Source organism: Argopecten irradians, chromosome 2 (genome assembly GCF_041381155.1).
Source record: "Argopecten irradians isolate NY chromosome 2, Ai_NY, whole genome shotgun sequence".
Lineage (NCBI taxonomy): Eukaryota > Metazoa > Mollusca > Bivalvia > Pectinida > Pectinidae > Argopecten > Argopecten irradians.
Window position 1 is genome coordinate 65601821 of NC_091135.1, and position 13953 is coordinate 65615773.

Here is a 13953-nt window from a genome sequence, read left to right on the forward strand (position 1 = left end):
CAAACATCCTTGGGGGAAGGGGAACAGAACTTGTATAAATTTTGGCTCTGACCCTTGGGGCAGGAGGGGCGGGGCCCAATAGGGGAAATAGAGGTAAATCCTATAAATCGCTACTTGTCCTAGAGTTCTGCATGGATTGTAACCAAATTTGGCCACAAACAGCCTTGGGGGAAGGGGAACAGAACTTGTATAAATTTTGGCTCTGACCCCCCCGGGGGCAGGAGGGGCGGGGCCCAATAGGGGAAATAGAGGTAAATCCTATAAATCGCTACTTGTCCCAGAGTTCTGCATGGATTGTAACCAAATTTGGCCACAAACATCCTTGGGGGAAGGGGGAAAGAACTTGTATAAATTTTGGCTCTGACCCCCCGGGGGCAGGAGGGGCAGGGCCCAATAGGGGAAATAGAGGTAAATCCTATAAATCGCTACTTGTCCTAGAGTTCTGCATGGATTGTAACCAAATTTGGCCACAAACATCCTTGGGGGAAGGGGAACAGAACTTGTATAAATTTTGGCTCTGACCCTTGGGGCAGGAGGGGCGGGGCCCAATAGGGAAATAAGAGGTAAATATTCAAATTCCTTCAGAAAAGAAACAATGAACCTGTATTCAGAACATGACTTGACATTACAAACCAGGTGAGCGATACAGGCCCTCTGGGCCTCTTGTTTCTTATTTTTAGCCCATCATCATCAGATGGTGGACTATTCAAATCGCCTTTCGTCTGAGGTCCATTGTATGTCTTTCCATCCTGCCTTTCGTCTAGAGTTCTGCATGGATTGTAACCAAATTTGGCCACAAACAGCCTTGGGGGAAGGGGAACAGAACTTGTATAAATTTTGGCTCTGACCCCCCGGGGGCAGGAGGGGCGGGGCCCAATAGGGGAAATAGAGGTAAATCCTATAAATCGCTACTTGTCCCAGAGTTCTGCATGGATTGTAACCAAATTTGGCCACAAACATCCTTGGGGGAAGGGGGAAAGAACTTGTATAAATTTTGGCTCTGACCCCCCCGGGGGCAGGAGGGGCAGGGCCCAATAGGGGAAATAGAGGTAAATCCTATAAATCGCTACTTGTCCTAGAGTTCTGCATGGATTGTAACCAAATTTGGCCACAAACATCCTTGGGGGAAGGGGAACAGAACTTGTATAAATTTTGGCTCTGACCCTTGGGGCAGGAGGGGCGGGGCCCAATAGGGAAATAAGAGGTAAATATTCAAATTCCTTCAGAAAAGAAACAATGAACCTGTATTCAGAACATGACTTTGACATTACAAACCAGGTGAGCGATACAGGCCCTCTGGGCCTCTTGTTTCTTATTTTTAGCCCATCATCATCAGATGGTGGACTATTCAAATCGCCTTTCGTCTGAGGTCCATTGTATGTCTTTCCATCCTGCCTTTCGTCCGTTTGTACGTCCATTAACAATTATTGTTACTGCTATTTCTCAGAAAGCGCTGGAGGGATCTTTTTCAAATTTGTGTGTAGGTTCCCCTGGGTCCCTAGTTGGGCATATTGTATTTGGGGCTGATCGGTTGCCTTGGATTTTTATTGTGAAAGTTTGTGTCCACTTTTTCTCAGAAAGTACTGAAGGGTCTGTCTCAAATTTATTAAGTAGGTTCCCCTAGGGCCCTAGCTGTGCATATTGCGTTTTTGGACTGATTGGTTAACAAGATGGCCGACCGGCCGCCATCTTGGATTTTGGTAGTAAAAGTTTGTTACTGCTATTTCTCAGAAGGTACTGAAGGGATCTTTCATATGTTGGTTCCCAAAGAGCCCTAGTTGTGCATATAACATTTTGGGACAGATCTGTGAACAAGATGGCCAACAGGCCGCCATCTTGAATTTTGATAGTTGAAGTTTGTTACTGCTATTTCTCAGAAAGTACTGAAGGGATCTGTCTCATATTTCATGTGCAGGTTCCCCTAGAGCCCTAGTTGTGCAAATTGCATTTTGGGACCATTTGGTGAACACATTGTCCGACAGGTCGCCATCTTGGATTTTGATAAATGAAGTTTGTTTCGGCTATTTCTCAGAAAGTACTGAGATGATCTGTCGCTTAAATATTGAGGATGTAGTCAAAGTTTGAAAAGCAGAGAAAAGATCCATCTTTCCATTGTCAGACATGTATCATTTTTTTGTTGGGCACCAAAATCCCTCTGGGATCTCTTTCCTCTTTTTGAAAATGCTGTCTTTACTACTGCTCAAGTGAATTGGTGAGGATGGCCCTCTCTGACCAACATCAGTTTTTGTCATGATATAAAATGAATCCAGGACCAGAATCATGATTATCATCAGAGCAATAGAATTGAAAATATGGTTTTAAATGTTGTTAGTTACTGTATCCATAACTTTGAGAACGTACATATGTATATACGATAGACTTGCCACTCATTTCAGTTTGCTGGCCTTGTTGTAGATTTTACTGAAGTTGGGAGCTGATCCAAATGCCCTTGAGATGAAAGATCGTACAACTCCAGGATTCTTCACAAACAAAATGGAAATTCATCAACAACTGATTAATTATGGGTGTGATATAAACGCTACCAGTCGATCAGGTGATACTGTTTTACATATGGCCATTATACATGGAAATATACAGCTTGTTGAATTCCTCCTACACCATGGTGCTCTGATGAATGCAAAGCATGTCAAGTTTTTATACTCCATAGGAAACCTTCTGTGTAAGGTGACTTTCCAGGACCCTCTGGAGCTAGCTGCAGAACAGCATTACTTCAATATATGTCAAGTTCTGGTGCAGCATGGATGTATCACTGAACAGCCTCATTCTGAAAATAAAGAGCTGTGGGGCCGTTTGCTAAACAGTCGAGATAATGACCTACTTTTTACATTGTTATATGATTGTCTCCCTTTGACTTCCACAGATGTTAGAAGAAAATCAAATCTTAAAATACTCTGGCAAGACATCATTGATCTCCGAGCACTTGTTCCTCAGGGAGTTCCTAACTTGAAGGCATTATGTCGTTTAGAGCTACGGAAACGTCTTAAAGAATTATGTTTAGGGCGTAGTATTGGTGCTTCTGTTCAACAGCTACCTCTTCCTCCTTTACTGAAGGAGTATTTGATGCTCCATGTGTGTTGAAAAGTTTTGTATAATAGTGTTTAAATTTAGTGTTTATTGTTCTACATTGAACATACCTGATATACTCAAGAGGAATGGAATTTATGGGTACTAAATGATTTATACATGCATATATACAATTGTATATCATCAGGGTTTTGCAGTTTTTACAAAGCTCATCTTTTTACAAATTTCTTAGTTTTCTTTCGACATTATACATACTTGGATTGTAAACGACTGAAAATCTAAAAATGTTTTTGCAACCTGTTAAAACTTTTTATATTCACTTGTTATAGCTCACTCTACCTTACCAATAGTGATTCTCCCAATTTGGGTTTTCGTTATAAAGGCATTGACTACATGTGAATGCTGTATATAGGAACCATGAATATCCAGGGTATTTTACTTTTAATATAACATATAGCAACCTCTATTGGAGACAGCTGTGGTTACCAAATCAACAATATGTTCAGAGGCCAAACTGAAAGTTTTTAAATAATAACTATAAAGAGAATATTTTTGTGACAAAGAATATTCTATATGCTTATCATATGCGTGTGTGAAATATTAATGATCCAAAAAAAATGTTTTAAAAAAGTGTAAAAATATCTTAACAAGCTTTTTTATATATGTGTAGCAAAATTTATATGTTAGAGGCTTCATAATCATTTGTCTAGACAGTCTCACCAAATTGTCAATAGACAATCGTATTTCCTGAATAGAAGCATAATTATCATGGTAAAGGGTATGAGAAACATAAAACAGTAATAATCTCATGTTGTCACATGAAAGGTGAGAAATTAATCCTGATTTTGTGTATCGGCCATCAGGATCTCTCAAGGATCTAAAGCGATATATGTATTGACAGTTTTGTATCTGTTGTGGTAACACATTACTTCTAGTCATTTTACACAATGTTGTTTGTCAAGTTGATTAGAAGGCACTTAGTGTTGTAATATACTTTATTCTCCTTATTATGCCAATATGTAACCAGGTTCTTATGACAGATGATCCAGTTTGGAGTTGATCTGTGATATTTCACATACATCATATGTACTTGGTATATTGACATGTACATATTTTACATGTATGTTTTGCAGTACAATAGATATTGTGATATATGTATAGAGACAGGACAGAAGTATTCGGACAAACGCATCATGATTTATACCACTAAATTTTGTGTGGCACATAAAGATATGAATAAATCCAGTTTGGAAGCTTGATTTGCGTCATTGCATACGTCATCGGAAAGATGACATCATATGAAATGTTATGGTGGTAAAAATAAATTATGTTGTCTGCTGACAGAATCACAGGAATTTCTGGGAATAATGTGGGTCGTCATGTTAAAGAAGTGACATGTGAGAGGAAGAAACATTGAAAATACACATCGTTGTGGAAGTACTCCATATTTGACAGATGGCGACCAGAGAAGGCTCTTGAAAGTTGTTTGCGGAAATGACTACAGAAGCACTGTAAATGATGTACAGGTTAGTAGTAAAACAATTGACCGGAATTTAAAAAATCATGGATACCGTAGAAGGGTAGTGAAGAAAACCATGGTTGTGGGTGAAGTGAAATTGAGGAAACTTTTGACATTTTGCTTCGATAAAAGAAATCTGATGAAAGTCAAATCGTGATCGACCATGACAACAGAATTCTTATATGGAGGTGAACAAAAGACAAGGCATACCAGCCAGTCTTAGTCTGTCCTCAGTCACACCAGAAACTTTCCATGATTATTTGGGGGTGTATTACCCATCATAGTGTTTGTACTTTTTGCAGTGTAAATGGAACCATCAATTCACTAAAATGTATTGAAATTTTGGAAGAAAATTTGTGGCCAGTTTTAGCGAGACACTTTGCAAACCAAACCAGAACAATGCTCCAGTTCACAAGGCTTGTATTGTGTCTGAATATTTTACAAACAATGGTATTCCTGTTCTAGAATGGCCCTCACAAAGTCCTTATTTAAATATCATCGAAAATGTGTGGTTAAAACTAAAAATACGACTAAAAACAGTGGTCAACAACATCACTAATCAAACAGAACTTTTTGACACAATACAAACCATCTGGCAAGGCATTGATGTAGAATACATTCAAGGTTTATACCAATCAATTCTCGGCCATCTGAAGGAAGTATGAAAGTCGTAGGGTCAGATCACCGAACATTAGGTCATTATCACAACACATATAATTTTTATAAAGAGTTTTATTTTCCTAGCGTGATGTGTGCATGACGTTACAGCAGTCATTTTGTCTGAATACTTTTGTCCAGTCTCTGTAGCTATGTAAGTATGTAAATAGGTCTACCAAATTAGTGCACGATTAACATTCAAAAATTTGTTCAGCTATCAAAATAAATTTACCAAGTTTATTTCCATGAATTAATACCTTATCTGACTTACGTATTCATTTTTTGATTTGCAAAAGTTAAATCACTGTGAACTTTTTTGAAAATGAAATCACAAAAGATTTCAAGTATTAGACAGGATTCTAGAAGAGTGTTTAGAGTTTGTGATAGTTTTACTGTGTGGAATTTCTAGGGTTGCAAATCTCTTAAGATACAGAGGGGGAAGATGTCCTCCTAGGGGACAGATAAAAGGGAGGTCTGGATGTCCTCCCAGGGGACAGATCAAAGGAAGGTCTGGATGTCCTCCTAGGGGACAGATCAAAGGAAGGTCTGGATGTCCTCCCAGGGGACAGATCAAAGGAAGGTCTGGATGTCCTCCTAGAAGACAGATCAAAGGAAGGTCTGGATGTCCTCCTAGGGGACAGATCAAAGGAAGGTCTGGATGTCCTCCTAGGGGACAGATCAAAGGAAGGTCTGGATGTCCTCCTAGGGGACAGATCAAAGGAAGGTCTGGATGTCCTCCCAGGGGACAGATCAAAGGAAGGTCTGGATGTCCTCCTAGGGGACAGATCAAAGGAAGGTCTGGATGTCCTCCTAGGGGACAGATCAAAGGAAGGTCTGGATGTCCTCCTAGGGGACAGATCAAAGGAAGGTCTGGATGTCCTCCTAGGGGACAGATCAAAGGAAGGTCTGGATGTCCTCCTAGGGGACAGATCAAAGGAAGGTCTGGATGTCCTCCTAGGGGACAGATCAAAGGAAGGTCTGGATGTCCTCCTAGGGGACAGATCAAAGGAAGGTCTGGATGTCCTCCTAGGGGACAGATCAAAGGAAGGTCTGGATGTCCTCCTAGGGGACAGATCAAAGGAAGGTCTGGATGTCCTCCTAGGGGACAGATCAAAGGAAGGTCTGGATGTCCTCCTAGGGGACAGATCAAAGGAAGGTCTGGATGTCCTCCTAGGGGACAGAGATCAAAGGAAGGTCTGGATGTCCTCCTAGGGGACAGATCAAAGGAAGGTCTGGATGTCCTCCTAGGGGACAGATCAAAGGAAGGTCTGGATGTCCTCCTAGGGGACAGATCAAAGGAAGGTCTGGATGTCCTCCTAGGGGACAGATCAAAGGAAGGTCTGGATGTCCTCCTAGGGGACAGATCAAAGAAGGTCTGGATGTCCTCCTAGGGGACAGATCAAAGGAAGGTCTGGATGTCCTCCTATGGGACAGATTCAAAAGAAGGTCTGGATGTCCTCCTAGGGGACAGATTAAAAGAAGGTCTGGATGTCCTCCTAGGGGACAGATCAAAGGAAGGTCTGGATGTCCTCCTAGGGGACAGATCAAAGGAAGGTCTGGATGTCCTCCTAGGGGACAGATCAAAGGAAGGTCTGGATGTCCTCCTAGTGGACAGATCAAAGGAAGGTGGGATGTCCTCCTAGGGGACAGATCATAGAAGCAGACTTGTGTGAAGGTATTTTGCTTCTTATAAGGCCAGCTCAGATAAATTGATTGTTTCCCCTTTACCGACCCATACTAGACAGTGCTGGGTAGGAAGGTAAAAAAATAGTTATTTTGGTTAGACAGCAAATACCCAAAGTTATTTAAGTTACAAAAGTATAAAATGTATTATAAGAACCAAAACAAAAGAGAAAATTATTTTATGAATACAAAATGACAGACAATTCAATGAATTTTGAAGGTAAACAAAAAATTTAAAAAACAGAAATGATGAAACATTTTTGGTATGGAAAATACTAATAAAATATTTTGAGTAGAGGGTGTTTTGGATGGGTAGGTAGGAAAAGGGAAACAAACAATATTTTATTTTAAGCCTAATAAATATGTTTTTGTGTACTTATAATAGCCATGTAGGCGTTCATTGCCATCTTCTTGCAAAGAGTAACTAAAGAAGCTATCTAGAATTCTGTCCGTTAGATCTTCTATTTATCTGAGATTTACAGTACTGCAAACAGACTTATACCTGTTCATTGTTGTATTTATTATCTTTTCTGTTGAAAGATAAAGATTTTCATACTTACTTTTCATCTAGTTCTCACATGTACCAGGTATATGTCTAATTAAAGCTGAAACAAAGCGGCAATATTGTGAAATATTTTGTCTCATGTTGAACATGTGATATATGTAATTAAGGGAGACAGACGGGTGCCTCGCCAGAAATGTGAGTAAAGTTGACAGCCCTGGGTTATTGATCCCCATAATGCTAGATTGTTTATGAGTAATAAGAGGGATTGTAGAATAGGTTACTACAAACCATTGTCATCCCACATGATTGGTAGAAAGTTGTTGAAAATCATAATATATTTTCTTTGTACAACTTTACCCATTCTTGCCATTTAATGGTTTTCTTATTATATGCATTTATGACGAATTGTACTTTTTCAGTTTGTAAATACTGTGTTTATTATTTAAGTTTTGACTGCACAGATTGATAAGCTTCTCAGCTAGTTTATTGATTAGTTCTTTTAATCAAGTTATAATTTAAAGTAATTTTGTATGTATTGCTATCAGAGGAATTTTCTATTGTTTATTTGATATAAGCTGGTGTTCAACTTAAATGTTATGTACGTGTATATTTTGTACATTCAAATGTGTAATTGTAATATATTATATTTTATTGTGCTATTTCATTAGTGACAATTAAGTGATATTTATTTATTGGTTGCTTAGTGATAAATGTTCTTTTAATCTGATTAATTAATCAATACATGTATTGTAATATAAAGCATGGGGCTATAAATGTTGATTTATAAACAAATACTTTATACTTACTGAAAATACTCCTAGAAGCAAGTTTAAAAAGTCCACTCTACCTAGTAATAATACCTGGGTACTGTATATAAATACTGTTGGTTAAAAATTTGTGCCAGATCCCTGCGATTATAATCTAAAAAAATCCACTCTATTAGAATTCAATATAATGACATTTTTTATCAAAGAATATATTTTTAGCCCACCATCATCAGATGTCCGTGGTCCGTGGTCCATCCGTCCTTCCGTCCTTCCGTCCGGCCGTCCTTCTGTCCGTTAACATTTCTTGTTACCGCTATTTCTCGGAAAGGGGTAAAGGGATCTTTCTCAAATTTCATATGTAGGTTCCCCTTGGGCCCTAGTTGTGCAAATTGCATTTTAGGACAGATCAGTCAACAAGATGGCCGCCAGGCCGCCATCTTGGATTTTGATATTTAACGTTTGTTAACGCTATTTCTCAGAAAGTACTAAAGTGATCTGTCTCCAATTATATGTAGGTTCTCCTAGGACCTGCATATTGCATTTTGGGACCGATCGGTCAACAAGATGGCCAACAGGTTTTTGACAATTGAAGTTTGTTAGTGTTATATATCTCAGAAAGCACTGAAAAGATCTTTCTCAAATTTGATATGTAGTAATATGTAGTAAAAGTTTGAAAGCAGAGAAAAGATCCCTCTTTCTATTGTCAGACGTAGATCATTCTTTGGTGGGCGCCAAGATCCCTCTGGGATCTCTTGTTAACTCACCTGGCCTGCAGGGTCAGTGAGCTTATGTTATGGAGCAGTGTCCGTCATCCTTCATCCGTCAACATTTCCTTTAAAACGCTACTAGTCATAGAGTTCCACATGTATTCAAACCAAATTTGGCCAGAAACATCCTTGGGGGTGGGGAACAGATTTTGTATAAATTTTGGCTCTGACTCCCCGGGGGCAGGAGGGGTGAGGCCCAATAGGGGAAATAGAGGTAAATCCTTTATAAACGCTACTAGTCATAGAGTTCTGCATGGATTCTAACCAAATTTGGCCAGAAACATGGTTGGGGGAAGGGGAACAGAGATTGTATAAATATTGGCTCTGACTCCCAGGGGGCAGGAGGGGTGAGGCCCAACAGGGGAAATAGAGGTAAATCCTTTAAATCTCTACTAGTCATAGAGTTCTGCATGGATTGTAACAAAATTTGGCCAGAAACATCGTTGGGGGAAGGGGAACAGAGTTTGTATAAATTTTGGCTCTGACCCCCTGGTGGCAGGAGGGGCGGGCTCGATAGTAGAAATAGAGGTAAATTCTTTAAAGCACTACTTGTCATAGAGTTCTACATGGATTCTAACCAAATTTGGCCAGAAACATCCTTGAAAGAAGAGGAACAGAGTTTGTATGAATTTTGGCTCTGACCTCCCTGGGACAGAGGGGGGGGGGCAATAGGGAAAATAGAGGTAAATCATTTTAATTGCTTCTAGTCATAGAATCTGCACGGATTCTAACCAAATTTGGCAAGAAACATCTGTGGGGGAAGGGAAACAGACTTTGTATAAATTTTTGTTCCAACCCCTCCCCCCCCCCCCCAGGGGAGCAGGGCCAAATAGGGAAAATAGAGGTAAATTCTTTAAATTGCTACTATACTAGTCACAGAGTTCTACATGGATTTTAACCAAAAACCGGAAACATCGTTGGAGGTAGGGGAACAGAGTTTGTATAAATTTCGGCTCTGACCCCCTGGAGCAGAAAGAGTAGGGCCCAACAGATACTGTATTCAGAACATTACTTGGCATTACAAAGCAGGTGAGCCATCTGGGCCTCTTGTTTAGCTTTGTGAATTCAATAGAATTTGGTGCTTAAGGCTTTATTTGCCTATAGTCTTTTTATATTAGAATATTGATGAATGCTCTTTACTCTGGCTAATTAACATATTAAGAGCTATATTATTCAGACTTCCCACTTTGTAAGAATGCCCAAATCCGGTAGTATGTGGTTGGTGTGAGTTGTAAGAATGACCCAGTCTTTAAAAAACTCTTTGATGCCTTGTAATAAATTTATGTAATGCCAAAGATGTCTTCGTTGTTGCTCAGATTGCCATTAGATTAAGTACTTTCTTATCTCTCTCTCTCTCATATCTTCTGATTTCACATGTAGGTTCCTCTAGGGCCGTAGTTGTGCATATTTCATTTTGGGACCGATCGGTCAACAAGATGGCCGCCAGGCTGCCATCTTGGATTTTGATAGTTAAAGTTTGTTACCGCTATTTCTCAGAAAGTACTGAAGGGATATCTCTCAAATATCACATGTAGGTTTCTCTAGGGCCCTAGTTGTGCATATTGCATTTTGGGATGGAACGGTCAACATGATGGCCGCCAGGCCGCCAGGCGGCCATCTTGGATTTTGATAAAGTAAAGGTTAGTGTTATTTCGGACTGAAGAAGGCCCTATAGTGGCTGAATATATATTCCATAGCAATGATTTTGATTTTACTTTGAATTTATTTTGGCCTTTTATTTCGGATTATTAATATACTAGCTTTATACCGTTTTTCCTCATTATGATAAAGTTTGTTACCGCTATTTCTCAGAAAGTACTGAAGGGATCTCTCTCAAATTTCACATGTAGGTTTCCCTAGGGCCCTAGTTGTGCATATTGCATTTTGGGACCGATTGGTCAACAAGATGGCCGCCAGGCTGCCATCTTGGATTTTGATAGTTGAAGTTTGTTACCGCTATTTCTCAGAAAGTACTGAAGGGATATGTCTCAAATTTCATGTGCAGGTTCCCTTAGGTCCCTAGTTATGCATATTACATTTTGGGACCGATTGGTCAACAAGATGGCCGACAGGCCACCATTTTGAATTTTGATAATTGAAGTTTGTTACCGCTATTGCTCAGAAAGTACTGAGGCAATCTGTCTCAAATTTTATATGTAGGTTCTCCTAGGATATTGCATTTTGGGACCGATCTGTCAACAAGATGGCCAACAGGTAGCCATCTTGGATTTTGATAATTGAAGTTTGTTAGTGTTATATATATCTCAGAAAGATCTTTCTCAAATTTCATATGTAGTAATATGTAGTAAAAGTTTGAAAAGCAGAGAAAGATCCCTCTTTCTGTTGTCAGACGTAGATCATTCTTTAGTGGGCGCCAAGATCCCTCTGCTCTTGTTAAGTCTTAAAAAACTTTTTAACTTTAGTCGGAAAAGTGATAATGCAAAAAAAAGTTTTTAACTTCAGTTGAAATAACTTTTGAACTAAGTCGAAAAACTTTTTAATTTAAGTTGAAAAAGTGATAATGCAAAATTGAGAATTTTAACTTCAGACAAATTCTTTTTGTATTATCATCGACAAAGCGTCTTTCAACTTAAGTTAAAAAAGTTTTTTTGCATGCAATGATCACGTTTTTTAATTTAAGTTAAGAAGATTTTAGCTTAAGAGGAAAAGATTTCAACTGAAGTTGAAATTATAACTTAAAGGGCCACTACCTTTTCGAAACGGCTTTTAATTTTTAAAATGAGAAGGTAAAACGAAATTGATAATTTCATACAGTCACAAAAGTTATTAGCTTACCACTACACTTGCCGTCATCTTCTTAACAAATTAATTTAAATAAATAAAATAAATTAAATGCGAATTTCATAACACAGGTCTTTTTATGTTTCCCACTGCCATCCTAATTACTGCGCGTCAGTTGATTATAACTGCGCCAGATGGCAAAACAGCGAAATGAATCTTCACTGTTTACATAGTATACGAAGAGAATCTTGCATTTGGTTGGTGTTATAACATCCTCTTAGGCCAATGATAATTTTTTTCATTTTTGTTTTGCAAAGGTAGTGGGCCTTTAAGTTAAAAAAAAGTTTGATTATGTTAGTTTTTTTAACTTCACTTGAAATCTTTTCAACTTACCGTATAAAACCATATATATAACTGTATTGTAGTAGCAAATATTATTACTTCTATTCGTAATTAAACTATTAATTATATACATAACATGTATGTATGTTGCCATGTCAGAAACTGGGGTTTACGAAAGAGTTTTTATTTAAACATTCAAATGGGGAAAATATTCATTTCTTTTACACATTGCCTTTAAATGCTTAGTCAATATTCTGTAGGTATTAATTTATACCATTTTTTCCATTCAGCTAGGAATTTAGTTTGTTCTTTCTCCCCTTTGTTATTGCCGATATATTTTTGATCTTTATAATTATATATAAATGCAATATATATGTTAGATCTAGTAGAGAATTAATATTTAATGATGTGTTGGCATTTAATAATAGTGTAATAGGGAGGGTTTTCCACAAGAGACCCGGAGGGGCGATCCGACTGTAGCTCCCGTTATATGTATAAGTCCCAAATCGTGATCGTATAGTATTTTTAGTATACAACAGAGTCCACAGTCGTCACAAATCCTCTCCGGATCCCGTTTCCTCCACAGGTTACAGGCCTGTATCACAACAGGTTCGATCTCTAGGATGTAGCGGAAGCACAGATACTAATCCAATAACTCAACTAGGTAAATACAGGTACAAATAACTATTTATTATATAAAGACAAGTAATATAGAATTGATAAAGAATATATTTACAATAGTGCCTGATGTAGACAACTTACAGTAAGAGAAATAAGCATACAGTCGTCGTATATGTAGTGAAACCCTAATTATATAGCTACAGAACAACAAGACCATGTGTTCCCAAACACAGTCCAACAACACCTAACGGGAGACAACCGACCTACCAAATGTTCCCAACTCTAAGAGACATAACTAACTGCGTAAATAGGTTTCCTATGGATGTCTAAGCCCTAAGCCCCTGACGATCCCCTACTACACTGTGCGAACTAGGTTTCCTATGGATGTCTAAGCCCTAAGCCCCTGACAATCCCCTAGAACGACACAAACCCTTGTTAGTCATGTAGCTCTAAGTATAAACCCAAATGGTAGTTCAGAGACCCCGCAAGTGTTGCACTGTTGACAGTGCACGGCGTGGTTCTGTCCCTAACCCATTCTCCCTAGTCAAGACCCAAGCTTCCTTAGAAGCAGCCCCTTTTATAACGACACATCAACCCAGTACCCCAAAGTGACCACTGATTGGTCAAAGTCCGGACAGAGCACCATATTTAGGTTAAACCGTTGCTACAACAACCCACCTACACACTAAATATAACTTCCGCTTAAATACAGACAAGGCTCAACTGACTGATAAACACCTCCCACGTGTACCACACGTGTACTCCGGCCAGCAGTCAGCGGTCAGCATCGGGGTGATCATCAGGACAACTAGGTTGATGAATGTGACTGCTAAACAGCAAACACACCCTAGATAAGACCTGTTCTCATGTAGTATTCCCCTGAATTTGGGTCAAAGATACATAAACAGATCACTGAAGTGAAGACCTAAGGAAGAGTGCAATAACAAATATACATACTGTACAAATAAATGCAACAACAACGATAGAAACCTGTTCTATCACAATAGATACTGTATACATTTTCGATAGGCAAAATAATTTGGTTATTAATTTTAAAGGCTGGGCTATTAAAATTATTTAGATTGGTTTTTTTTATTATTTAGTCCAAGAATAAATAAGCTTAGGCCTTTAAAGGGCCACTACCTTTCCGAAACGGCTTTTAATTTTTGAAATAGGAATGTAAAACGAGATCAATAATTTTGTAGAGTCGCAGAAGTTATTAGCTATACGTTTACTAGCACACTTATCATCATCATCAGAACTGTTTAATTAGAATAAATAAAATGTTAATTTTCATAACGCGGG

The 13953-nt window shown here is 38.6% G+C and overlaps 2 protein-coding genes across 2 annotated transcripts in view; both read left to right on the plus strand.

The window, feature by feature from the left end:
• LOC138316239 (putative ankyrin repeat protein RBE_0997) overlaps nt 1-5810 on the plus strand; it is a 31359-nt gene extending 25549 nt beyond the window's left edge. The window contains exon 4 of the mRNA XM_069257848.1: nt 2416-5810. Coding sequence (XP_069113949.1) covers nt 2416-3099 — 684 coding nt within the window. The 3' untranslated portion in view covers nt 3100-5810. The remainder of the gene's footprint in view (nt 1-2415) is intronic.
• On the plus strand, nt 4373-6433 carry LOC138316796 (inner ear-specific collagen-like). Its single transcript, XM_069258452.1, has 2 exons — nt 4373-4442; nt 5712-6433. The coding sequence occupies exons 1-2, from the start codon at nt 4373-4375 to the stop codon at nt 6431-6433; spliced, it is 792 nt and encodes a 263-aa protein (XP_069114553.1).
• The last annotated feature ends 7520 nt before the right edge of the window (nt 6434-13953 follow it).